Here is a 27,856-nt window from a genome sequence, read left to right as displayed (position 1 = left end):
CAGCCACACTGAAATGATACCAGGCTGTTAGGAGATATCCAGCTCCTGAAGAGTGTTGTGGACCCTCTCTGCACTCTTGAAGTTGCAGATGAGCTGCAGTGTCATGTCATGCGCTGCTGGTCAGTGTCCAGACTGGTTGTCCTTTACAGCAGATAACAAAGTGTTTGATGTGACTGAGGAAGGTGTTGCTGTAAATAGTGGGAATGGTCCACATGCCGACTTTCATACTCTTTCAGACTATAACTGCTGAAACTTCCTGCACAACTGCCTGTACTTTGTACCCTCCCCCTCCTCCCCAGGGTAATTGTGTTGATTCAAGCTACATACATAATATAGGGCTCGTTGTTCCAATGTCTGCGATGATTCATTTATTATCTCATCTTCAGAAGAGCTGGATTTGGCTGACTCTAGCTTCTGTTTAGCTTTGTTGGCCAAATTCAAGGAATGTATTTAAGCAGCAGTGATTGAAACACTTGATTTGTTTTCCAGAAGACATCTGGTTAGCATTGTCAAATAAAACCGGATTTAAGTAGTTAGTCATAAAGCCTCTATTATGTCTTGCTACAAGACCCTCCAGACAGGTATGTGTTTAGCCTTTGTTTTCTCAGTGCGTCTGCCAGATCACTGTTCAGATGAGCAATATTAGGGTCAGACCTACTAGTCGATAATCCTGCTGAGAAGATTATGGACTTAAAATAATCTTATGTTTCATTAAAGAGCTGCAAAATAGGGGGAAACCACTTCTTATTGACAATAGCTGTGGTTCAGGTTCAGAGAGATGTCAAGATGTGAACTCCCTACCAACTGGAAAACTTAAGTAAAGGCCATTAAAGGCTAGGAGTAGACCATGTGTTCCTGAAAGGCCTTGGAGTTATAAAATCAAAAAATAGAAATCAATTTATTTTTAATTATTTTAGTTTCAATTGTCAAGTTACTATCAGAGCTTCTGCTCTTGTATTCTGCTTTTTTTACTGTTACTGAATTAATTCACCATACATCTGTTGATGGTTTTGGCCAAGTTCCATACTCCAACTACCCTCTCTAATAAGGAATTTCAAAAAGCAAATACTCAAATGAAATGAAACAGAATTTGATCAAGAGGCTACAGTGCATGTGTTTGAAAGCTGGTCTTGTGCTGCAAAACTGAACTACTTGGAAGCATCTAGGTTGCTTATTTTTAGGTTTAGTTTATGTAGTGCAGTGCTGAGTGCAAAAACATAAAGAGTGGTTATATGTAGATTGATTGCATGATACACATGAGCAGTGAAAGAAATTCCAGTGAAAAGGTTTAAAGAAGATAAAATTTGTTTCAAAATAATACCAATGGTACTGTTTTTTTTTTCTTAAACTAGATGAATGTGGTTTTTTTGGAAGCTATACCTGAACGATTATTGAACCCATTTCAGATCTATGCCTTTAGTAGAAAGAATAAGTTGGAACTGTTAACTGTCTGTAGCATATTTAAGTGGTAGGTAAAGCATCTTCCGTCACAAGGAATATTGAACTTCCAGTTAATTTCCTTTTTGCTTTTCTTCCTCCTTACTCTCTTAGATTAGGATGTTATGTGCTTGTTGGTAGCATTTTAGATAGCTTTTACATTTAAAACGTTCTAGGAGGAAAAATAGTGAAAAATCCCTTCCTATTTTTACATTAGCTGTGTTCAGTTGTCTAAGAAACAAAAAATATCCATAAAAATGCTAGAGAAAAAGCAGGGAGCATTATTTTAATGCAAGCATCAAAGATTAAAAGGAAGCAAATATGCTGTTAAACTTAAGACATCTTGTCACCACTAAATGCAGTCGTATAAGGCACTTGCAGAAATTTAAATTAACTTGAGACAAACGGTGATAATTATTTTGAGCACTCCCTAGTGACAGCTTGTTAACAAATATAATTTGTCATGGCTGTTGCATTTTGGTGCCATTAGATGGGTTTTCTGTATCGCTAAATCATGCAGATCACCTGGGGAATTAAAGATTGGTATTAAATGCACTTGTTTTTTAAAAGCCCCAAGAAAAGAAAGGAATGATCAATGCGTTTGCATTTACTTGACCCTGTTAACAGTATTTTGACGTTGAATAGTTCCTTTTAATTTGGATCCTTCTTAAACACCTGCATCTGATTTAGACTTGAAAATAAATATGTCCGCTTGTTTTCCTTTAATGTTGCGCTTTCATGCCCCGTCTTTGTGCTACTCTAAGTGTCTGCACAGCTGAGCCCTGAAGCTGCTTGGAAGGGTGGGCTTCCCAGCCTGACTGGCCTCTAGTTACCATGGCAGGACATGCTTCCCAACATTTGTGTGTTGGAGGAAATAGACCTAACATAAATACATTTGCTCACTTTCAGTAAGACTTCTTTGAAGTACCCATTCAGCATCTCTGTTGCACTCCAGCAGCCCTCTGTTAGGATTACCTTCATCCCCTTGGAGCCCGAGACATCTTTGTTTCTGGATAACTCTGTCATTAAAAGCTACCTGTGTGTCTGAGCTTGGCTACTTTTTAATGAGAGGGAACATGCGAAATAGTCTTTAAAAAAGTCTAATGGACCTTTCAAGTACTTACTTACTCATCAAGTAAGATGGCTTTGAAGCAAACAGCTAAGTTTTACTGGTGGGTTGGAAACTTGCCACTTTAAATGGTGCTTGTGAAGAAATGTGTTGGTACCAGTGTTCGCTGTGTCTGGGCTTGTCTTGGGCTTTTCTGTATGTAGTGATAAAAGATGTAGAGGTATCAGAATAAAACTGCATTTTGGGGCAAGGGACGGGAATAATAAGGAAGTTGGCTTGACTGACAAAGGCTGGTACTAGCCAAAGCACCTAGATTGAGCTGTTGATCAGAAGTTTTTTTCAGCTGGGTGGCAACAGAACTCCATCTGTTGAAATCCTTGACTTGTTTAATTGGGAGTCTGAACAAAACGGTGCACTGGATATATCACAGCTGAAGTTCATGAACTTGCTTTGCAGTCAGCATTGGTTACAGTTCAGTTGTTACACAAGTGCATCATTGCTGTGGCTTTACAACATATTTTAAAGCTTTGATATATGAGCAGTCTCTGTGATAGTCAAGTTCTGCAGATGATATGGGGATTTATATATTTAAAGAAAATGGGACATGATCCAAACTGAGTGAATTTTTGGGAGGAATGTAAAGTGGTAGAGGCAAGCTGTCTGCTGCATATTTAGATCCCAGGGACAAAAATAGGTGCTGTGTTGGAATTAAATTGAGCTGCTTTTTTTGAAGTAATATTTAACTTGAGATATTTGTGAGAAACAAGATTGCCTTTGTACAGCTGTGCTTTTACATAGCCTGTCTCATCCACGCACAGAGAACTGTGCATTCTTAACCCCAGTTTACAAATGAGGGAACCATAAAGGGGCACAGAGTGAAAGGTAGTAATTTTAGTTAGATCTACTAACCAAAGAAACCTGTGAACTAGGGTAGGGTGTCTGTTTTAATTATGGTCCCAGGCATAATAATTCTCAACAAGCTCTTTATCTTGAAAAGTTACCTCCCTGAAATTCCCCATTTAACTGTGTAGTTGAGTGTTACCTTGGTTTTATCTACGTCTTACCACAGTAAGCAAGCAGAGAGGCAGCCATACCCTTTGAAGAGGTCCTAGTTCTGTGCTCAGAGTATGTTTCAGTACTTAGCACCAGACCATATGACAGTCCCAAACAAAGCACAACTCTGGCCATTACAGGTGACAACTTTTTGCTTAGTGTTCCACGTACACCGTTACGAAGGTGGAGATTCAGCCTGTGCTCACCTCATCTGTAAAGAACTTAAATTTGTATCTAAATGAAGAATACTTTAACTTGCAAAAGCACATCATCCTTAGAAGTAAAGATGTTGATATCCCTGTTAGGTTCTCTTGCCCCTCATGAGAAGGGCCTGCAGCGCTGGACCCAGCACTGGCTGTTACTGGTGTGGTGGCGATGTGAGTTAAGGTATCTTGAGTTCTTCCTTAGTTGGAATTTTCCTGAGGTGCCTCTCTGTGTGTTCATATGCTGCAGACTGTGTGTACATACCTGTTTGGACTCTGAATTTAGGAGGCACGTACATGACATTTAGATCATGTCATGTCTGTCTGTAGGGTCTAAGTCCTTGACTGGATCTAACCCAAAGTGATTTGCTTGGATGCAGCAATGCCAGCTCAGAAATCCAGGTCTTCGACACCCACGCCTGTCTGTCACAAGCCCACAAGGTCTTAGTTGTCTTAACTCAACTGGAAAAACAAATTCAGAATATCTATCAAGTAAATTAAAATTATATGCAGTTACTTGCTAGTGGTGAAAGTAATTTCTTTTAAAACCAAAAGCAGTGATACTTTGCAGTGATTAAAGTGCAGTGTAACCTATAAAATAAGAGGTAATTTTAAACAATTCGCGTTTACAAGACAGATGTATATTATACTAAAGTTTGTCTGGGTTTAGGTGAAATTTTGAAAAGCTACTTGTAAGACAGTGCTTGTAATTGTGACTTAGGGAGGAACATGGTTTGTGGATATTTACAGAAGAAGTTGACTACAATGTTTGAAGACTGGAAAAAGAAAGATTTCTGACCCTGGGGAGTAGAGTGGTTTTCCAGTGATATGTGCAGTGAATGGATAAATGTGTTTTAATATACTAGTCAGCAGATTTATTTCTGTAGTTGACAGTTTAGCTGACTCGAGCAGTTAATGGCTTTCTGTAGTTAAAAAAAAGAAAAAAAAAGAAAAATAGAAAAATACAAGTTACAACATGAAAGGCTCTGCCAAGAAGTCACCCGGACTTCAGCTGAGATAGTTTTTCCAGCTTACAGATGCAGCTGTCAGCTTGTCAGATGTCTCTTCTTGCTGACAAGGAGACAGCAAGGTGGTGTAAAATTGAGTAAGTGATGTTTGTCTGATCTTTCCCCTTTCTACCTCTGTACCTGGGAGTTTCTGTTTCAGCAACTCTGGGCAGCTCTGCCAGGCGGGCAGTGCATCTGCTCCTGGTTTGACTTACATTTTCTCTTTAGATTTTAGCAATTAGTTGTGAGTTCCAGGTCCTGTTCTTGCATACAGGGCAAATTGAGATGTTTCCAGGATCTGATTTTTCTGTCTTTCATTGCTTGACCCATGCAATGGGATGGGTAGTTACTCCAAGCAAATTGGAGCTATTTAGATGTCTGAATAACTTTGATGCCAAGTTTCTAAGTTTATATTAGTGAATATCATTGTCGCAAGATGGTCGGCGATGAAAGAGACAGGGCAGATTGCGTGGATGCAATAAGCTGATTTTATTGATACAGAGCTGAGTATTTATACCTTTTCAGCAGTTACTAAAAATAAATTCTTATATAAGCAGCAATCACTATAACAACCATATCCGTGTTTCTTAATAACATTGCAAAACTAGACGATAGCACTAACACAGGCACATACCAAGCATGCCGCTCCCTTATGCTATTTCATGGTAGGCCGTACTGCCTGCCACGGTTTGCGGCCCAGCAGCGTTAGCGCGTCCAGTTCTGACATGAGTTTAGCAGTGCTCTCACTTCTGCTTTCTAGCTGTATCTCCACATATCATGGTAGTTTAATTCTCTAACCAATGCCTTTGCTGGTTGCTAATAAATATTTAGAAATGTGGATTTTAGTTTTTTAGTATTATACTCTTCAATATATACTTGTGAGAGTGTGCCCAGGTGTGTACATGTGGATGTAGACAGCTACAGAGCTTAAGGCCTGATCCTGCAACAGTCATGTGAGCAGTGTTTGCTTACAGGAGTAATCTGAATAATCTCATTAGGGCTAATTTAGTGAGTGATGGGTGCACTTTCAGGTCTGAGATGTGAAGGACTGGTCCAGGGTAGTGGCATAAGGCTATGGCTCTGTGCTCTTACTGGGGTTGTGCGTTAAGGACAGATCTCAGGCTCAGATGGGCTCTAGCCCTGAAAACCAGCACCTGGAGGCTTTCTCCCTACAGACAGGTATATATGGGGCACCCCAATACTGACAGGCAAAATAATTGCTTTATGAAGAAGCTTGTTAAAAATAACACTTACTCTTGCAGAGCTCATTTACAATAAGAAAAAAATTAAGCACAGCTTCTGAAAATAACTGAATCCATCTCCCTCTGACCAGTTCTGCTTCTGACAGGTTGATGCATTTTGCTTCATATAAACTTCAAGATGCTGCCGCAAGTTTTACTGGTAGGAAGCTCAGTAGGTACAAAACATTACCATATTTGGGTAATAATGTGGGAAATGGCATCCCTGCTGCTGGGTCCAACCAAGTTGGTAAAAGAAGAGGAAAAGAGCCAATGCATCCGGTCCCCTCACAGCAACTCAGCCTTCCATCTGTCGCGGCACGGTGTGGCGTGTAGGTCTGACAAGGTAAACGTTAATCCTACTTTACCATGGTAATACCATGTCAGACGAATTACTGAGCTATCACTGCTGTGCCTTCTGTTCACTCCCATGATTTGTGGCTCAAATTATCATGCAAGAATATGGTTTCAGTTGTTGGAAAAGCAGTAAATTCCCTCTGTGTGTGGGATTTGGTACTGTGTGTTACTGGCTCAGGGGCACATACAAGTCCTTGTATGAAACAGAGAAAGATCTAGTCTGAGAGGCCTTGGAGGTATTTTCATACACTTGGCCTGACAGTCTGTCACAAAGGCCATAAGCTTTTATATGGAGAGGTTGAGTTATTCACAACAGTGCTGAATTCAGTGCCTGTGGATCAAAACTCTGGTGCAGGATTGCACATGGCTGGTTGAACCTTTGGTCTCAGTTTGGTGCTGCAGGTACCTGTCTGTCCCCCAGCTGTTGAGCAGAGATGGGTGATGCACAGGACATGTCGTCCCCAGCACACTTCTCTCTGATGCCGAGATTTAGCAAAGGCTGCAATACTGCAATCCTGGGCAAGTATACGAGTGGTTGGGTATATAGCAGAGACTTGGGCATGATTGTATTGGGCACTGACAGGTTTAACACATTTTCTTTGGTTGTATCTCCTGAAGCCCGTTCTAATAACTGTGGAAATTATGAGGGGGCCCTTAAAAGGGTTTGACTACATTTCCCATGCACTTTCTTCACGCCTAACTAAAACCACCCCGTGAACAGCAAAACACAAGGAGAAATTTCAGGAAAATTTTCATTTTCTAATTTGTGCCACATAAGTGGAAATATAATATACTATAATATACTATAATATACTATAATATACTATACTATACTATACTATACTATACTATACTATAATATAATATAATATAATATAATATAATATAATATAATGACAGTCATTTTTAAGCAATGCTCATAATACAGAGGAGGTTCTGAAATTTAATGTATCACTAGTATAGAAGAAGACAAGAACTAATCTGTGGTTTCACCTAGCCTGAAAAGCACTTGCAGAGCAGCAGAAGGTGACAGGCAGTGTCCCTGTGCACTTGGCCCCAGAAGCAGTCAGGAGATGAAGGGGAGGTAGCTTCAGACTTCTGAGTTGTGGCACTACCCAGTGCAGCCACCGACTGCAATTGCCAAGGCAGAGACACTTTCCTGATTTTCCTGCAATTAGTGTTTATGTGAGCAAAATTGTTTCATCTAGGGCATAGTCATATTGTTACACATTTCAGATCAGATTCTCGCAAAAACTGTGACTTTGAGCTTGTCTGCAGCATGTGCTGCAGATTTGGACTGGCGGGCGCGTCCTCAGGAGCGGGCGTTTGTGTCCTGCCTGATGCAGTGTCCTGGGGTTCGACCTGGCAGTTCTTCGGCAGAAGTATGGAAACACTGTGCACAGTTTTTATGTTGTATAATGTGGGAAATGGCATCCCTGCTGCTGGGTCCAACCAAGAGTGTGTATGTCCCTGATTCAGCTGGCACTAATGTATTGTCATTCTTTAAAATGAAGATTTTTTAATAACTGGAACTGGATGGATCCTTCTGTTACCTAGTCAGCTTCAGTACAGACGTCTCTGAAATAACATGCATAACTGTAAGAACTTTTTCACTTAGTGTACAGTGCTCTTCTCTGTTTGGGGTTGTCAGAATAGGACAACGCATTGCTCCTCTGGGAAGAAGGGAGTCTTTCCTAGAGTAAGCATCTGGAATATTTTCCTAGAGTAAGTATCTCTAGCTTCTTCATCGGTATTTTTTTTACGAAAATAAAACCCCTGTAGCTGAAAAAGATGAACCTGATTGCTTACAGAAGACCATGTGCATCTCTAGTAATAGTAAGGAGGTGGAGGGAAGGAGCCTCCAGCTAGAACAGTTTTTAAACAGCAATTGCCACCTTTGGCTTGGCAGTGACAGTACCTTCAGTCAGGTACAATGTGTGACCTTGTGTTGTGCTTGTGGGCTGTTGCAGCACGAAGTAAAAGATACCTGCCTAAAGCCCCTGATGAGGTTTGTTGGCCTAGGGTGCCATCCACACTGTGTTTCTCGCTGTGCTGCAAAATGTACAGTGACAGTACATTAAAAGAAAAGCTGTTCTTGGGTACAAATCACCTTTTTCTTGGTTTCACCTAGCAGTTTGTAGCAATTTTGGCTTCATCAGCAACGTTGCTGCAATAGCTTCTGAAGCTACATGGATTTTGTATTGTGGACAGCCGGAGGTTGTGAGCTTGATAAGCTGACAGGTTGTTATTGTCAGTCACCTGAAGTTGTGATGGACTTGACACCTTCAGTGTTGATTTCCTTAAGTTTTTGAAGCTTTTCTGGGCTTCATGAGGTGCAGTATTCATCATCTTCACCTTCTTGGTTAGGAAGATAAATAATGTCAATCAACATCAGAGCATTCATTTATCATGCTTCAGAAGAGCCTGTCGCCTCCAGAAGAGTCCTGTGACAACTGTGGCTCCATGGGAAGCCCACACTGGAGCAGGCTTCTGGCAGGCTCTGGGAATCCATGGATAGAGAAGCCCAAGGAAGAGCAGATTTGCTGGCAGGACTTCTGACCCTGTGGGGAACCCACACTGGAGCAGACTGTTCCTAAAGGACTGCACCCATGGGAGAACCACTGCTGGAGCAGTTTGTGGAGAGTTGTAGCCTGTGGGAAGGACTCACGTTGGAGAGTTTTTACAGGACTCTCTCCCATGGGAGGAACTCCACACTGGAGCAGGGGAATGACCGCCCTGAAGAGGAAGTAGCAGCAGAAACATGATGAGCTGACCATAACCCCCATTCCCCATCTCCCTGCACTGCTGAATGGGGAGGAGGTAGAGAACTGGGAATAAAGTTAAGCCTGGGAATGAGGGGAGGAGGGGGTGAAGTGTATTTTTTAGGATTTGCTTTACTTATTATCCTGCTCTGATTTTGATCAGTAATAAATTTAACTAAGCCCCCTAAATCAAAACTGTTTTGCCTGTGGTGTTAACTGGTGAGTGGTCTCTCTCTGTCTTTTTCTCAACTCATGAGCCTTTTGTTACATTTTCTCTCTCCTTCCCAGCTCTCTTCAGAGGAAGAGAGCGATAGAGCAGCTTCGGTGGGCATCTGGCATCCAGCCCAGGTCAAACCACCGCAGGTATTCTTTTGGGGTGTGCCATGATGTCAGATGTTGGAGAGTTGCAGGAGTGGCCAGCCAGGACTTTAAGCCTTACTCCAAAAATGGGATGAAAAATAACTGCATTCTTACGCACCCTTTAGGTTGTATTCATGTTTGTTTGCAGTGATTAATGATTGCTCTGAAGGTAAAAGTTGCAGTGGCTAAATTGACAGCTTAGCGTGTTAACCCACGCTACAAGCTGATGCAAGTCTTTGGGCTGTCTTGTTCTGCCACAGTCCGCTTATCCCTGTTCATTTGTAGCTCAAACCAACAAACAACCCATCAGGGTGCTCACATCTGTGAGTGTTACATGCTGGATCTGGCTGGATCCAGTACCAAATTTGGAAGGGTGGTGGAGGAATTTGCTTTGCTGTGGTTGCTGACAGTCGTTTTTCACCCCGCTCCTGAAGTAAGGCAGCAGTTTGCCAGATGTGCACAATGTCAGCATGCTCACACATGTGAAAGGGGTAAACAGGATTACCAACCCTCTGTTCCTGAGACGTAGCCATGGATTTGGATCTCAAAACCCACACTGCCACTGTTGGTCCTTGAATTGAGAGAGAAGGGAAGGTTCATGCCATACTGCCCTTTTTGATGCCATAAGGATACATAGGCAAGGACATATGTCCGGCACTGATGGAAGTGGCTAGTTGTCAGACTGTAAGCTTGCCTCCTCAGTGTCTGTGTACAGATACAGGGGAGTCCTTACTGATTAAATCCTCACAGTGTGTTTGCTGTAGGTCAGTTAACCTGTCAGCACAAGTCCTCCAGACCTCAGTCTCAGAAGCATCTGAGCATAACAGAGGACATGTATGCTGGAGGTGCAGATTGTAACTCCACGTAATCATTTGCCAGGTAAAAGCCTCTCTAAAACCTTGCCCTTGGTATAAACATTGCATCTTTTCTATTTTAAGGACTGTTCAAAAGATCAAGATAGGCAGACAGATGATATAATCACAGAAAGCCTTTCTCCAGCAAGTGATGATAAAAGTGCTTTGTGTCGTGATAATGCCTGTGTATTGTGCAGAAATTTCAGTTCCTTAAATGGAAATACACCAAATACTTAATTTTCTTCTTGCTTTCATCATCTTTCAACAGATTCAGATATCTGTCTTTGGAAATTTAATTTAAATTAAATAAATTTAAACTGGTCTGATGATTTTGGTTGCTGCATCTTGAACATTTAATTTTTCCTTATGCTCTGGCGTCTGTTATTCTTTAGCACAATCACACTGAATATCAATTAGGAGGCAGGAAGATGATTGTGGAAAACTTGGTGAGGGGGATGCGATGCTGACTGGAATTTTGACTATTGTGAGTGGGGATGCATGTTTGCTCTGAATTCTTTCTGAACTTTAGAAACTCTTTAGTGCTAAACTACACGTGCTGTGCAGCAGCGCAAGATTCTGCTATCCCCATGATTTGTATTCCTCTCTCTAAAACCACTGTAAATGGTCTCTTCCATGGACAGGAAGACAAGACAAGTGGTCAGTGCCAAAGTTATTTAGCAGATGGTGCTTGAGTAGTGAGCAACATCATCATCATTTCAAGTGTAAGGCATATAATAGATGTCTACAGGCCTGGCAAATGAGACCCCTGGAGTTACTCGCATGCATCCGTCTCCCATCCTGCAAGATGATGCCATCTGTCAAGACACTGAGCCAGGCCTCACTTAAATAAATAAATCTATTTCCCCCTTCTTTCCAAAGCACTTGCCATCGCCTGGGTTAATACGCTATGTGTGGGCTTACGTGTGTCATACATGTGAGGGAGGAGGAAATACAGATACAAATATGAGGAATGCGCCCTTGGGTTCTGTCACTTGGGGCAGACAATGTTAATGCACGGTAAACATTTTCAGAAAGACATTCAGTACTTAAGTGCCACTGAACACCAAGCATAAACAGTAATGGCTCTTGCCATGATTTAACCTCCTGTTTCTCTTTCTTTTGGCAGAGTGTGACAAGCTGCGGCGGGATGGCTACCGGAGCTCACAGTATTACTCTCAGGGCCCCACCTTCTCCTCGTCCTCCAGTGCAATCTGTGGGAGTTACCAGGATGATTATGAAGAAATTGAACAAAAGGTAATGGTGGGGGGCAAAGCACTGGAAAAAGTACTTGCCTGGTGCAGTTTAATTGCCTGCCATAACACTGTTCAAATAAGGCAGGATTTTTAGAGGACCACAAAGATGTTTATTCCTTTGAATTACAGTGATAGTAGATCATCTGACTTTCATGGTCTCTTAAAAATCCCAGTTCTACCCATGCTCTGATAAAAAGTTCCTACTGGCATGTTCAGAGAGTGAAAGCAGGAAGGGGTTTGGTAATGTTCTGGAGGGAAGACCCCAGCAAGGGTAGCTGCTAAGTATTTACATTCAAGTAGCAGGAAGAGCTATTCAGCAGCCATCAGCATACTTGCATTGTAACTTGGATAGGTGCACACTTTGAATTGCTAATACAGGCAGTTATTCAGTTAGGTAGAGGCTTTGTCATAATGCATCACAACTGTTTGGTAAAGGCATCCAGAAAATGAAGATTGCCCACTGAGTTGGGTTTATTGCCTTTCTTTCAGTTTACTTCATGATTTTCTTGCTTATATCCCCACATCTTAACTCCCAGTGTGCTTAGCTTAGAATCTAGAAATAATTTAAATAAAGAGAAGGAACACTTGATCACAAGTTTTAAGAAAGTTATGAAGCCGTATTGATTTATACATCAGTTTATATAGATTTCAATTACAGTACTATTAAGTTGCATTATTGTTCTGAAGAAGAAAAGAAATTCTGCTCCCCTGTCTTTACTTTATCCTGTTGTGCCTGTGGGCTCTGAAGGAAAAGCTGACTTTGGTGTTGTGGTCTGGGATGTTACTGCTGGGGTGAATGGCAAGATCCACTGGAGCTTGCCTGTCTAAAGCTGAAATGCCAGAGCTCCTGGCATTTTCAACATAGATATTCTAGAATACTTTGCCAAAAACTGCTGTTGCTTAGAGAGTGGGAGGATGTCCTTGATTGTAACACAGTTTAATTTCTTTGAATTGTTGCTAAACCATATATCCCTCTGTAGTATAGACCAAATAACTCTATAAGCAAAATGTGCAGACACTGAGAATGCACTTCAAAGGGTACTGTGTTCTCAGTTTAATCCTCCATGGGTTTTAGTCACAAAAGGTGGTGTGGAATATGTAGAGTCTCTCATCCAGGTGGTGATTGCATTTTATCTGTGTATTGGCAGGGAATGTCAGAGCATCTTGTTTAGCTGTGTGTGGTATGTACTGGCAGCAAGCCGAGAATGTAAAGCACATTCATACTGTGGAATGCATTATAATGGTAATTTGCAAAACCATGTTGAAATCAGTGGAATTACGATTTCCACTGGGTGTATTAACACCTTGTTTGTTGCTATTAATGTATTGCACATAAATGCATACGTACATGTCATCCACTTGTCCTGGCCAGTGCTGTGCAGCATAACCATCTGCACATGTAAAACTAATGTAACATTTATAAATATAAATACATTTTTCCTTAAACAATTTGAATGAAAGTATATAAGCATGGGTGAGGATTCTTGGAGACTTAAGAGCTGTCACCCTTTCTTGGTTAAGGGTTTTTTCAGTGTTAACATAATGTGTTACTAACAATTTCTGTGCATTCCGGAGAAAATTAATGCAACTAAGTATGCTTTAAATATAGGATAGCACTTCCATTTCAAATTGGAATAGGTTCCTTTAAATATTGTAGCTGAAAGGATGATTCAGAGCTGTGGAGAAAGATAGCTGCCAAACTGACAGTCTTGGCTGTTACTGATTATCTCAGAAGCTTAACCTTAACCGTGCCACTCTTATTTCCAGCTCACAAAGACATTAATTTCTTGTAAACTGTTGCACGAGTCTCCATTCATATTTGTATAACTCTCTTTTGTGGAGTCTTTTGACCAGTATCTTTGTTTAATTGGCTTTTTTTTCCTTTTTTTTTCCCCTTGTTTTTCTTTCTTTTTTTTTTTTTTTTTTTTTTTTTGCAAGGGTGTAAATTTTTAATCTTTCTTTAAATTAATGTTTACCATAACAGATTTCTGAACTTGAATTATTACCCTACTGGTAAAGAGCCAAGTAATTCTAAGAAGTCTTATGCCTTGAGGGAGTCATATTTCAACTGTCAGGAGAGTTCTTCAGTAACAGTGTGGAACTGGGGTCACCAAAAATCCTGTGATTCAAAATGTGAACTCCTTACCACTAGATGAAAGCCTCATAGCTTTGTTGTTTATTCAAGGCAAAAGCCGACATTTAAATTCTGTGCATGCAGTACTTAATAATTGAAATTCGAGAACAGTGAAATAGTGATGGGTGGATGAATACCTATTTGCTGTTGAGAAACTCTGTAGTTGATATAATTGCCAACTTGCAGAAAAAAACAGTGGGTGATTTCACAAAGGAAACCAGGTTTCCCTGTTGTTTTTAATCTGCTTCTAAAAATAAAAACCATAGCCAGATACTCTGCTTGTCTGTCTACACTGGAGACAATCTGAAACCATGGTTAGGTGATGCAAGAGGACATCCACCAGCATTCTCAGGTTTTGTGGAGATGGGTGTCTGTCAGCAGAGGGTAGTAGTCAAGCCACCAAGCACGTTGGTTCAGTGTCTTTGGAAATGTCTAAGATAAGCGGAACATGTGCTGTTCCAAGGGAAAACCACTAGGGAGTAGCAGTCACAGCTCAAAAATGAATGAACAAAATTAGAAAACATAGAAAGCTGGAGTCTCTGAGTGGAAGTTGATATAAAATTAAGTGTTTGGATCTGCCCTTTTACTTTTAATGTTGATTCTTACAAGTTAGATTAATGGAGCACAGGCCAAACTCCAGTGTAGTACTGATCCTAATTGAGTTTGTTGGTGATTAAATTGGTTTACCTGGATTTTACATCTCAGGACTGTGACTAGTCTCCTCCTTTCTCATATCTTACATGCTGCTGTTGGTGACACATCTTAGGAGCTATTCCTGTGCTATAGTATTACTCTGTTTTACCAGTGTAGAAGATGTTTTGAAATGTCACTTTCAAACTCCAGTTCTCCTTATGTTCTGAAATGTATGCATGTGTATATTAACTGTATTTGTCTTTTGTGTGTTTTTTTTCTTACTCCTTTTTCTTTCCCTTTTTACCACTCATTCTCTTTGTTTCTTTTTGTCTCACTCAACAGTCTAGTCTGTTAGACTGCATCTCTCAGTCTTGCATTAGCGCCTGCTGTAACTTGGTTCCCTGGAACAACAAGGTACTTTGCCCACAAGTGGGACCATCCAGCTGCCGTATCTGCAGCTTGATGTTACCTGTAGCATTTAGCATATATGCAATCTTACTCTGCTCTTAGCCTTCAGTCGTTACCTGCTGCTTTTTTCTGCTTAAAATAAAAAGCAGTTAAAAAAACAACCTCTCAACGGAAGAGTCCCATGCCAGGTTTGTTTCCTTTTATTTTCCTCTGTACTCCTTTTTGTCTGCAATACAGTATCCTGTATTTACTTACAGAATTTTTTACTCTGTTTTTTGTCTATTAACATTTGCCTCCTTTGAAACCCCTCCCCCAATGGACACTGTGTTTTATTTAATTGGCTGCTTCATTGGTTTTTAATGAGCCATGGATAAACTCTACTAATTTGGAGGAATGTACTTTTCTTGAGTGATAAATGTGAACTACAGAGAATACCTTCTCCCAAGCATGCAGTATTGCATATATTATTTGTTTATTCCATTTATGAAAATGTTTGCACACCCAAAACTTACGGTGTTTTTCCTTACGTTGTGTCATTTGGCTTATGAACTTTGCCTTGATAGTTGCTTTGAAACAAAGCTAGATGCTTTGGGTGAAAAAACACTTATTATTCTTATTTGGAGGGGGAGATGGAGGGGGGGAGATGGTGGGAGAGTGTATTTTTGTCACTGTGCTCATCTGAACTGTTAGTTGCCTCTCCAATATCTGCAAGAAACTGTTCAGTATCTTAAGTGAAAACAAGTGCACTAACTGTACTGATTTGAGGAAGTCTAATCCAAAACTTTACTTGGTGTTAAGAGGAGGTAAAGCAGTTGGGCACTTCAGTTTTGGAGGTGGGAATGCCTAAAAAATCCTGAGGCATGAGGTCTGGCACAGCCGAAGATACCTCTGGGTGATGCTGTCCTCCGCTGCAGTTGCATGGCACTGCTTTTGTAAGCATCACACGTATTTTACACCATTTGTAGGTGTTTGTTTTTTTTGAATACTGCACCATTTACTGAACTAAACCAGCAGCTCATAATGCATGAAATGCCAAAGCATTAAGGAAGCTGTGTGCAGAAAATCTTTGAACAAAGAAAAGAGGGTAATTCTTCACTCATTGCATACTCAGACTGTGCAGCTGCTGTGGGAATTGTGGATGCTGAAAGTTTACACGGGTTTAGAAAGCAACTGGGTACATTCTTGAGGGGTGAGGACTCCATCCAATGCTGAGAGAATATTCAGGAAAAAGTATCTGCTTTATGCATCTTCAGATTTGAATTTCACCTTCATATCACTGCTTAGCCATTATCTTTAGGCAGATACTAGACAGGCTTTCAGAGTTTCAAGCAGTACAGATCTTCTTGTGTTTTTTATCCCGTTACCACAGAGTAGAGGAAGAAGAAAAGAACATTTCTGCGGTGCTTGTTAAGGTGATAATTTGCTTGATAGTCAGTAATTTCAGCTGACAAAAAAAGTTCTTTCCTAACTGAGACTTAATGAAGGTTATGAAGTGAAGAATTTAGTAGGATAGCAATGCTGGCTAGTGGAACTGGAGATCTGTGTGCAGAAGTAATAAAATGGAATATTCTGTGAAGACTGGGGGAGCTAGACTGGTGACCTTGGTCTAGAGGACACCAAATAGAGTCTAATGACTAATTCATCTAAAGTGTAAATTCATGTAAATGTATAATTTGGCAGTGTTCCATGAGACAGTGTGAAACCGCACGGATTGAATTAGGCATGTGAAGTGCCAGTCTCAGTTGGCCAGTTTTGGGTCTTGGGTTTCTTTTCCCTGTTACTGATTGTGTTGATCCCTTGCTGTTGGGAAAGTGGCACTTGAAGCCATCAAATCTAGTAAAGCACTGGAGCAAAAATAGAATGTTGGCAAATATAATAGACAGCTGAACTGGTATGGCTGCTGTCTCCAACAATGATTTTTTTTTTTCTCTATTTTGTTTTTCTGATAAATTATGATTTTAGAAGTGATTTTAGTAGACAGTGGCATGACTAGAAGTTTGAAGTCTCTTTGCTGAAAAGTAAAATTTTTGTGGATTGAGTTTTCTTCCTGGAGGCTCCATCTTTTTTTAAACACTGTAGTATAAACCCCTGTTATATAAAAAGGATTTAGAATAAACAGATTATTTAGGCAGAGAGTGCTGCGAGATACATAGCATAAACTCATTTGTCATCTGGGACCTCTCAAATAGCATGAATGTGCTGAGATAGTGAAACCCTTTTGTTGTATCTCAGCAGCTGAGTTGGTTGGGGGACAGTATATCAACAAGTTGTCGGAGAGGTTCCAGCTCACTGAGCCATGTAGCCACGTGTGTAGGATATTTATAGGCCATTTTTCTCCTGGATTCTCCATTTTAACTCCCCTTTGAAGGTTCAGGCTTTTTATCCCTAGAGCATGTTTGTGGAAACACTGCAAGGTTCAAGGCTGCTCCTTTCACATCCCACCTTTACTTCCTACCATGTCCATGAAAAGGAATGAATTCCAGCAAATTTTCCTGTGGAGATGAGTGTGGCAACCCATTCCAGAGATTTGGCCATTTAAGTCTAGCAGTAAAGTTATTATGGCTCAGAGATGTTTTAAAAAGGAGACAAGTACTTCTGTTCTGTTATGGACATAGAGTTTATTATCAGCTTTTCTAAGCAGATAAATATTCTCAAAGTACTGCCTCGTTCTACTTCTGGTGTAACAGACCTGACTGGAGAAGACATTCCTGCCACACAACAGCAATTCACTGCCTCTTCCAGCAAGCTTCTGTGCTGTAAATCTGGGAATGTTTGCCAAAAAAATGTAAATCTCATTTTCATCCTAATTATAGGGGTAAATAATTTCTGTCTGAAGAAGGCTGAAAGATGAGCTCCTGCATTCCTCTGTATGTAATATAGCTGTGTACAGCTTTGTCATGCCTACACCATTATCACTGAGAGTACTTTGGAAGAAAGGATATAAGTAGAGACAGTCATGTTTCTTCAGGAAAATGTACCTACAGCTGAAATGTGAGCACTTACTGTTACACCCAAAACCACCTCCAACTCTTTTACTGAATTATTTTGTAGAAGTACATATGTGTGTCCTGCGGCAGGAAGCCATTCTCACTGACACTGCCTTGAACTCAACTGCACCATTGGGTTTTCAGTTGCTTCTGACTGGTTATATGCTCATATAACCTGATTCATTTCTGTCTGTCTTACTCCATCTGTCCCCAATTTTCTCAACTTCTAATTCTGCAAAATTTCTGATTGATGTTCCACATTCTTTGGATAATTAGGGTTCCCTTGTAGCAGATGCTTCACTTCAGTTTTTCTGTTCATATACTCTAACAAAAAACCTGTTCTGCTTGGCTTGGGTAATTTCTTTGATAAGGAAGGATGGCTTTGTAACCAGTATCTCTGCCACTTGACATAGTGGAGTAGCCCTGAGAGACTTCTGTATGACAGCTGAGACCTGACACTGCAGTACAGTCTGAAGGTGACACATACTGATGCTGACAGTATCAACCAAACAGTGTATTTGAAGGTCACTGGTGCTCATCCTCACCCCAGACAAACTGCAAAACTATGCTTGAGGTGTCTCCCTTGGTCTCCCTGATTCAGGTGGAGAAAAGCTCACTGTGGAACAGGGAAAGCAGTATTTCTTTGCCTCAACCTTGCTTACTCCTTTAAGTGCATGTACAATGCCTGCTATGACAAGTGGACTATCACCCCCCTGTCATGTTCCTTACAAACCCTTTCTTTCTTGCCCAGTTTTTAAACCTAACTGGGGGGAAGCATGGGCTGGAGGCAGCTTTCCCTTCTTCAATGGCATTCCTGCCCCAAATTGCTTAAGGTAATGAAGGTCTTTATGAATTTGGGTGATTTGAAGTGGGAAAGTCCTTGTGTTTGCAAGTACATATATATGTGCCCACACTGTATATATATATAAATAGCGTATGGACACACTCTCAAAAAAAGATAAGCCCTCACATCATATTATTACTTGGTTTTAGAGCCTTTTAGAAACAGCAGAGGCCTGAAAAAATGTTGGTGTCCTCCAAGAAGATTGTATTGATAGAACTGCCAGGCTTTCACTGGGCTGAGCCCTTAACTACAGAGCAGCATCTATCCCTTCCACAGCCTCTCTAGGAAAGAAATTCAAGGCTGTTAGAAATGGATTATATCCTTGAAGAAAAGCTCCCACGTTTTGAAGTGTGGTTCCAAACCACAGAACGACATTAGTAATAGTTTCATTGCCTGAAATGTTTTTTTTTACTGTTGCCTGAAGACGTTTTACTTCTCTTTTACTTTTTGCCTGGGAGTTGCTTTTATTTTTTGTTTTCTATTTAATAAAATGTTGGACTCTGTCCTAAAGGATGTAGAGTCAAAGCACAACAGAATAAATAAATGGTTATTTATTTATAAACAGTGGGAACTCCTCATAGTAACAGGAAGAAAATTAAAATCAGAAATGATAAACAGTGGTTGCAGCACAGTGTTTGGGCAAGTCTTTTTTATAGCACTCAGCTTTAAGAGAAAACAGATCACTTAGACTGAACACCCACAATAATAAAAAAAATCCATCTGTTATAAAGAGCTGTGATGTTTCATTCCATGCCTGTGTGCAGCAGTGAGGGGGGGAAGAGGCAGTACTGACAACCCTGTTCTGAGTAGTATTTGGCTTTCCAAAGGGAGAAGAATAAAGAAAAGATGGGGGTAATTCTGGTCTGGTGGTAGGGAGGAAGGTCCCAAAGCAAACTCCTCTGAAACAGAGGAGTCAACAGGTTGCAGAGAGGTCTCTGCTAATGCTGCAAGCACTATGCAACTCCTCTTCCCTGTTCTCTTCTCTTTTTTGTTTTACGGGGGGCAGAAGGAGACTGTGGTTGGTTTTCCTCCGGGTCTTCCTTCCTCTCCTGCTTCTGGGATTCGTTGGGAGTGCCTTGGTGGCAGGAGTAAGGAGGAGGGAAGGCTGCTTCTCTCAAGTTCACTTGCATTTGTGACCACCTACTAGAAGCCCCAGTGATGTCTTCTGCATGGCCTGAATCTGCCTGCCCTCGGTGTTTGCCATGGACAGGTAGTGTCCTGTCAGTAAAAAGCTGTGTTATGGCTTTTGCTGCCATTACTGGCATGCAAGCAAAGACCTTGTAATGAAAACAGATTTGCTTCCTGAAAGGAAATGGTTTTTTGGCTTATAACTTTGGTGGAGGGATTTGATTTGCACAAGCTGTTGCAACCTCTTTTTCTTGTGTAGAAAGTTTTTAGTTTCATTGGTTGGGGGGTTTTTTGTTGTTTTTTTTTCTAAGTGAAGCACTTAATGGAATTGAAATCTGCCACTTTGAGAAGAACTGACTTTTAAAATTACCACTCTGTGGCACTAATAATATTAAGTGTTTTATCCCTGAAAGATGAGTAACCCCTTGGACTGTGGTCAGTTTCTCCAAGACCAAAGCCAAGTTAATTGCTACCTCACTGATGCATGTCTGATGATTTTGTGGAGTGTTCTGATTGGTTCTTTTACTGAACTCTACTAAAATCTGTCTTTTCATAACAGGCTTCTTACTGAGACCTTACGCATTCGTACAGCGTAGTGCAGCTGGAGCAAAGCAGCGCTCAGATCTCATCTTCTAATAGAGCCTGGGGAGATGAGAGGGGAAGGGAAGGCAAAGCTCGGTGCAGGGAGAGAGGGGTTAATCACTGCAGGAGTTATGTCAGTGTGTAAGGTGTAATTAGTTACCGTGCTTTGCTATGTGCAAGACCACTCTTTTCCCCCTTCATTGGTATATATTCCTTAGACTAATCAAATGTCTTGAAAAAATAGAAACTAGGTGTTTTGTTGTGTGTTTGTGTGTTTTTAAAACTGCTCTTTATATAGGTTGAAGTGTGATATTTATGAGGGTGTGTTTTGCTCCACAAGCAATCCTGCTGACTACAGCAGCAGCACCTTAGTAATACCATAGTCCTACAGATTTTTTAGTAGTAAATTCACATGGTTGTATGTATTTCTGTTTGTAGTGTCCCGTCTCTCCTCCTGAAGAAGAAAAGCTTATTACCATCAAAAGGCCTAAAAGTCCAGCTACAAATGAGTTATCAGATATCAACACCCAAACCAACTGGACTAAGTCTCTTCCACTGCCAACGCCAGAAGAGAAAATGCGACAACAAGCACAAGCCGTCCAAACAGATGTGGTTCCTATTAATGTGACTGGTAGGCTTTTAATTTCAGTAATTGCACTACATGATGAGGGAGGACAGGGATGAAAGGTGATCCATACAGTTGGCTGGTATTTGGACATTCATATATTCAATGCATGAATTTTAAATTACTTAGCACACCTTTCTGTGAAAACCATTTTGCTTTTAATAGTCTAAATCTGAACTTAATTAGAAAACATCAAAATCCCTTAAAATTATCATTAATGGAGATAGTTAAAATATGTGGGCTTGAAACAGTATTAGATATTCATGAAATGCAAGAAGAGGACTGATAAATAGCAGTGTTTTGCTGTGGACTACACTGAGGATATGTACTTGAAAATCATGTTTTATCCAATGTTGATGATATTTCAAGATTTTCTTCAGGGAGTTTTATTTAAGGAAGGTTGTCAGGAACTTCTGTGTTCCAAAGACTAAATGTTACAAAAATCAAGAAAAAAAGCTCTAGAGTCTAATTTTTATCAGCAACAAAAGGTTTAGGTGTCAAGGAGAGTAGGGTTAGAACAGCAAAAGTTAGTGAGGCTACACTTTTGAGCAATACTCTAGGTAAAACACTCCACTTACATAACCACAGTCCAAATTTTCTTGTTATGAACTGTGTATTAACTCTTCATTTTGAAAATGCTCTTTGATTTTACAGTTGGAGAACTCTCACTCTGTGGAGGTTACATTACATTAAAGCCTAATGCCGAGTAGATACTTTGTTGTGTGTAAAGCAGAAGATGGAACTAATGCTTCAATTTAATAACCCCTTTTTTTTTCTGCACAGTATCAAGATTGTCTGTTATAGTTAATTCAAATAACTGACCACTTGCCTGCCAAAGCTAGGATGATACTCAATATCCAATTTATTTAAAATGCCATATGGCATGCTCTGACTCCACGTTTACTCTGACAATCAATAACTTGCAATGTTTGGTTTTGTTTTGAAAGTAAATTACGTTCTCTTTCCCTGCGTGACTAGCAGTGCTTTTTTCACCTGTATTTTTATAAGCTAGTATTTTAATTAGTATTATTTAATACTATTTAAATATACTATTAGTATAGGAGCAGGACATCTGTAACAAACATTAGCAAGCTCTGAGAAATCAACAAGAAATTATTTATTGAATAAACAGCAGAAAATATTTGAAGTAAACAGATGAAGACAACATGAAATCATGAACACCTCACCTCTGGAAAATGAATAGAAGGAAAATATATGCAATGCTGAAGTGTTACTAGGGCAGTTGGCATTATCTAGGGAATTTAGGATACAGATGCAGAAGGCCAAGTTACAGGAACAATGGATAATCTGACATAATCAATAAGCTTGAGTAGGGCTTAGATGTTGTGACAGCAGGAACACAGTATACTTGGAGAAACAGTAATCTGTTGTTTGATTTAATGACCCTGCATACTGCAAAAGATACGGGGGAAGTAAACAGATGGAAAGAAGAATGAGGGAAAGGGATCAAATAACTCACAGATTTAATTCATCATCATGTAGAACATCACCTTGTTTGGATAAATTATGTTTGTGACTTCAACCTGCATAATTTGACTGGTGTAGTGAACCTTGTGTCCCCTGAATTGTTTAGTTCAGCACTAAATTGTTAGTAACAGCACTCAGAAAACTCGGCAATTCTCAACTTTTTTGTTTGAAATGCTGCACGTGCATATTTTACCTCGCCTTTCTGGAGCGTGTGGTTAAGCACTTATTCCCTTATAAACATGGTAATTGGAAGAGATAAAAAGGGAGGGCATTAGAGGAAGACTGCTGTTGCACCATGTGGTCTGGTCTCCAGGATCCACCATTCCCTTTCCCTTGAAATAATTACATTGCTACTGTGAAACAAGGCAAGTGACATGAGCCACACACAACATACAGAAAAAGCTGCTGTCCTTGTTCCTCTTTAAAAAGTCACAATCTGCTCCTCTCCTCTGCTCTCCCACACACCGAGTAATTTTATTTTGTGAAGTTCCTTATGTTACTGCACGAGACAGGAAAAAAACTGACAAGAAATTCTGTGCAGTTTGTTCAACATAAAATGGAACAAACCATTGAGGGTTTTTGTTTTGATTTGGCTTTTCCCTTCACACACTCTCTTTCTCACTCTCCCAGAAGAGAGGTCACAACACTTCCATTTTATTACTCCTGGCATGAAATAAAAGGTTAACCTTTGAAAAGACTGCTGGCAATTGGTAACGTTTTCAGCAGTGCATTAGTAGTGATTCTGCTACAAAGGCCTCTCACGTGGCTGTGCAATAAATGCTCCATGAGTTCAGCTTTTAGGGCTCTTTGGTGAACAGATTGCAACTAATACAGTAGTCATAAAAATCTGCTGGATAGCCTGAAGGTGCAGGGGCATTGCATTAGGCTGACAAGCTGCTGACTAGACATGCAGATTTGGAAATGGTTTAAGTCTGAGAGTGCCTGGGCTGAGCTTTATTCTGGCCTGGAAGGGGTTGGACTGAATTTTTCAGTGGTGGCCAGTCTTGGCATTTACATATCCTGTGGGTTAAGAGATATATAATGGTGTCTGTTCTTGTGGGTTTTCCGGAACTAACTTTCTTTCCAGATGGAGGAGTCTGGTAATGGTGGAGGTGATCAGTGCCAGGCTGGATCCTGCAAAATATTTAAGCATTTGCTTGTGTCCAGCTTGACTGACTTCAGTGAGATTTAAGCACATACTTACATATTTTCTGTGAATCCAAGGAAACTGAATATACTGCATGAGGGACAACTGAGTAAAGTATATAAGGAATACCCAGATGATTTATTACAAACCTGTAAGAGAAGGAGAAAAGTATCCTTATATCTGTAAAATATACTTCACATTGACATTGATATTTTCTAAAATGAAAAAGATGACAATGAAGAAAGAAAAGACTGAGACATTCTGATTTTGCTTGTTGGATTTCATTGAAGTTGTTATTTTGAAATTCTACTGATTTGCATTGTGGCCTTTGTGTATCAAAAGCCATTAAAGATGGATTGGTTGAGTTAGCTCTTAGGTAGCTCCTTTGGAACAAGTTACTGTGGATCAGTTGGCACAGTAACATTTCCCCATGGCCATCCTGTTTGTGCTGTCTGAGGCTTCATGTGAAAGACTCTCTCCTTGTTTGCACCCTCTGCTTATCACTTAACATTTTATTCCGGGGCATTCAGATCCGGCTACATTATAGTTCACTGCAATCACCATCTCAGGTGTAATTGTTGGCCTTTGAGGATAAAGATATGATGAGAGATGCAAAACTCTATCCTTCAAATCTGTTGGATTCATTATAATGTGGCTGCAATTATTTTTATCATCCTGCGTGACAGGATAACCTAATGTCTTGACTCTTGCCCTGTATGGGTCCTAACATCCTAATACTGGTACTGCTCAAGACAGTGGATAGTCTGTCTCAATATTTCAGGACTTCTACTAAGCCAGTGGGATCCATAGCTCTAAATTTTGTAGTTCCCATGGGCTTCCTCTCCTCCCTTAATCTGATTTCAGTCAGTCCAAAAGCTGGATGAAACCAGCATTTCATAACTGCAAGAATTCCATTCAGCACAAATGTGGCGCACGGTCAAGGCTCCAGTCAAACAGAGTCAGAGTCTTTCTATTTACAACATGGTGAATGAAAATGCTACATTTTTTCCTTGCATTTTCTCAAGTCCACATGCTATACTTTAATATATGTCTGTATCTTTAACTGTTATAGAGGCAATGAGGTTTTCTACGCTACTCGCACGACGCACATCATACTGATGTGCAGTCAGCCAGGGGTAATTTTTATGATGTATTAGTTACTGTGCATTAATCACTTTTTAGAGGTAAATAATTTGGTCATCGATTTTCAAAAAAGTGTACGGTGGAAAAAAACATGTACAGTGTTTTAAATGGGCCATCTAAAGGACACTGAGCAGTACTTTAAAATGCTTAAACTTCTAAAAATGGAACTTAATGTGAGCTACGGGGGTTAGCTCTTTAAGTTTTGAAGTGACAGAGAATTAGTTCATGATCCATAGGGCAATTTTTATCTTACTACTAGTAAAATGGCCAAATTATAAACCTCTAAACAAAAGTGAATTCCTAAAGAAAAGCTGCTTTATGATAGTGGTGCTTCTGGGTCCCATTATGATACAGCACATGGTCATCATAAGGCTTTGTCTGGCAAAGTGCACTTACACATTTTTTCAGCTCTTGCCATGGTATATTTTTATAATCATCTGTAAAGTTTCCATTTTAAGCAGCTTTCACTCTGAAATATTTATGAGTCCACAAGATCAGTTTGATCTCTGCATGCTCCATAGCTCTTATTTGTATTGTGTTAAAAGATCAACACCAGAAATGTGGTACACTTGACAGGTTCAGAGCAACTTGGAATGAAAAAGAAGGGCCTCATGCGACTTAATGATGGAGCTGTGCAAAGACATCATAATAGCTGTTGCCAGTAGGAATGTCTGTTCCTGCATAAACCATTGAGATCTTCATTTTCATGAGCAGATTTGCTTTTTCTGCAGCTCTTTACTTAAAAATAAATTAACAAAACCACAGAAAAACCTATAAAGGGCCAAACTAAAGCAAGGATTCTCTTTGCTTGTGGAATTAGAGCTCCTCTCACTAAATATGAATAGGGTTCAGAAAGTCAAAATTCCTTTTAAAACATGCAGTGCTGTGTAATGGATATTTGTGTGTAAAGCCTTACTATGACAGTGTGCTGTATCTTCCTTCAGTGTAAACCTTCATTGTAGGACATAGCTAACATCATTTATTAATGCCTTTTTTTCCATTTCTACAACAAAACTAGTGGAAGAAAGTGCATGATGTCAGTGTGCTTGGAAGTAATGTTGCTTTGCTTGTTCTACCATGTATTAGGGGAGAATTTCGACCGCCAAGCCAGCATTCGGCGGTCTCTAATTTACACAGACACGGTGGTAAGACGGCCGAAGAAAGTCAAAAGGAGAAAGACTATTACAGGAATCCCTGACAACATACAAAAGGAGCTAGGTATGGCTCATCAGAACTGTATTCCATCCACTGTTCATTGTCACTGCTTATGACTCAACTAATAACATTACCAGTGCTCATGAAACCAATACAGTCTGATAGCCTATTTCAGTTCCAAATATGCGTGTGCCTCCTTGCCACTTCTTGAATTGGGAAGTTGGGACTTTTAATCTGTTGACTTCCATCTGTTAAAGGGAACAGGGTGTTTGGAAAATGGTGTACTGGTACAATGAAAATCTGCAGGGATGTAAGGTTTGTGGACTTCAATGCTTTCCTTCAGATTTGGTCATCTTCTCCAGGATGTTCACCAAAGGAAAACAGAAGTGGGCAGGCATATTGACTTCTGAGTAATTACTTAGTGGAGTAAATCAGTTCATGGATGCCCTCCTGAATCTGCCGAGGATTGCATCAAGAGTTAAAAACCTATTTTTCCAGTTCAGTTTTGGCAACCTGTTAAATATCAGTGGTTTTGATTGGCAGTAATTTACCTGGGTTTTTTAGCTATTCCATATATTCTAAAGGAAAGTTACCTGTTTGGTCTGGTCACATTTACACTACCTCAGGCAGTCCTCCTTCACACTTCGCAGCAGATGTGAATTCAAAGCTGAATTTTGGCAGACCTTTCAGACACTTTTTGCAGAACTCTTCGATTTAATTTGTGTTTAGTTTATTTTTTGAAAAATTAATTCAGTTTTTCCCAAATTATAACTTCAGAGATAAAAGTATGCCCTCCCCCCCCCCTTTTTTTTTTTTCTCAGTAGAGGAGGAATATATTTTAAAATAGTCTGGCAGAACATAATTTTGGTGCTTTACATGTGAAATCATCTCCATATATTGATGATTTCAGTAAGCTTTACTACCTTGTATTTTGCATCTATTTATTTTTTAATTATGTTTTCAATTCTTGGTTATTTTTCTGGATTTTTCAGAAACAGAAGCAAAAACCTGTAGCTTGTCTGGATAGGTTTGAAATGAGCTAGAGGGTCAGGCATAGAGAAAGCCAAGAAACAAACAATTACATGCAGAGAAGTTTGTGAGTGGAACTGTGCTCCTTCAGCATCTGTAATGAAACAGTGCCCTGCCATGGGAATCCTCTGCCTCGAGAAAGCATTTACAAAATGTAGAGGTTAGATCTGTGGCCACTTCAAAAAGATGTTTCATGCTTGAAAACATCAACTGTAGTTTTATTTGGTGGAGTAAACTGAGAATGCAGTTGTCATCTATCCTAAAAAGAATTCTTCAGTTAATGCCTTAAAAGAGGTTTGTGACTTTTGCCAGTCTGTTCACTAAGGGTGACAAGTTTTATACCCCGATTATCGTCTTTCATCTCTGTGCTGAGCACATTTCATGTTGTACTGCTTGGAGGCTTTCCTTGGCTTCTGTTATAAGTTGTGGACTGGCAGTATCCCACTGTAGGAGCTCTCTTGGGATGGTTCCCTGGCCCACAACCTGCAGGCACATAGGGCTTCAGCCATCTGCCCTATGGCAGAAGTTGTCTGAGGAGCTCCATGTTGTTTCTGTGGTGGTTGTGTGTCTTCCAGAGAGCAAATTGTATGCCAGGAGAACTCTGTGGGGGCAGTGTCCATCCTGTCAGCGTATTGGTTTCCATCACAAGACATGAAGTGCATTTGAAAAGAGTGATAGTGTCTTTCTCTTACACCTGAGGAAACCAGACATGCTGCAGTGAAGTGACTTAGCCAGAGTCAGCCACCAGGCTGCTGACAAGGCTGGGAATAACTGCAAGTCTCCCCCATCCCTGTTCAGTGCTCTTTCTGCCTGTTTTCCCCTGTCACTCCCCAAATATTTCTGTAGCAGTCCATTTCCTATTTCTCTTACGCTGTCCCAAAACAAACAAGGAGTTGTTTTAAAACATTCCACAGTTCATTTGATCGGAACAAGTATCTGGACTAAACTCCAAATCAAGCA

General features: G+C 40.2%; 1 protein-coding gene across 7 annotated transcripts in view; it reads left to right on the top strand.

Annotated features, from left to right (window-relative positions):
- Nucleotides 1-27,856, top strand: part of NHSL1 (NHS like 1) — a 179,778-nt gene that overhangs the window by 134,901 nt on the left and 17,021 nt on the right. For 6 of the 7 annotated variants that reach the window (XM_069010500.1, XM_069010498.1, XM_069010499.1 and 3 more), the window contains 3 exons: nucleotides 11,467-11,594; nucleotides 20,748-20,940; nucleotides 25,799-25,930. In XM_069010500.1, coding sequence (XP_068866601.1) covers nucleotides 11,467-11,594; nucleotides 20,748-20,940; nucleotides 25,799-25,930 — 453 coding nt within the window. The remainder of the gene's footprint in view (nucleotides 1-11,466; nucleotides 11,595-20,747; nucleotides 20,941-25,798; nucleotides 25,931-27,856) is intronic. The other variant, XM_069010502.1, reaches the window with a different exon arrangement.

The sequence above is a fragment of the Aphelocoma coerulescens genome, chromosome 3 (assembly GCF_041296385.1).
Source record: "Aphelocoma coerulescens isolate FSJ_1873_10779 chromosome 3, UR_Acoe_1.0, whole genome shotgun sequence".
Classification (NCBI taxonomy): domain Eukaryota; kingdom Metazoa; phylum Chordata; class Aves; order Passeriformes; family Corvidae; genus Aphelocoma; species Aphelocoma coerulescens.
The sequence above is the reverse complement of the archived record's forward strand: the minus strand, read 5'-3'. Positions and strand labels throughout refer to the sequence as shown.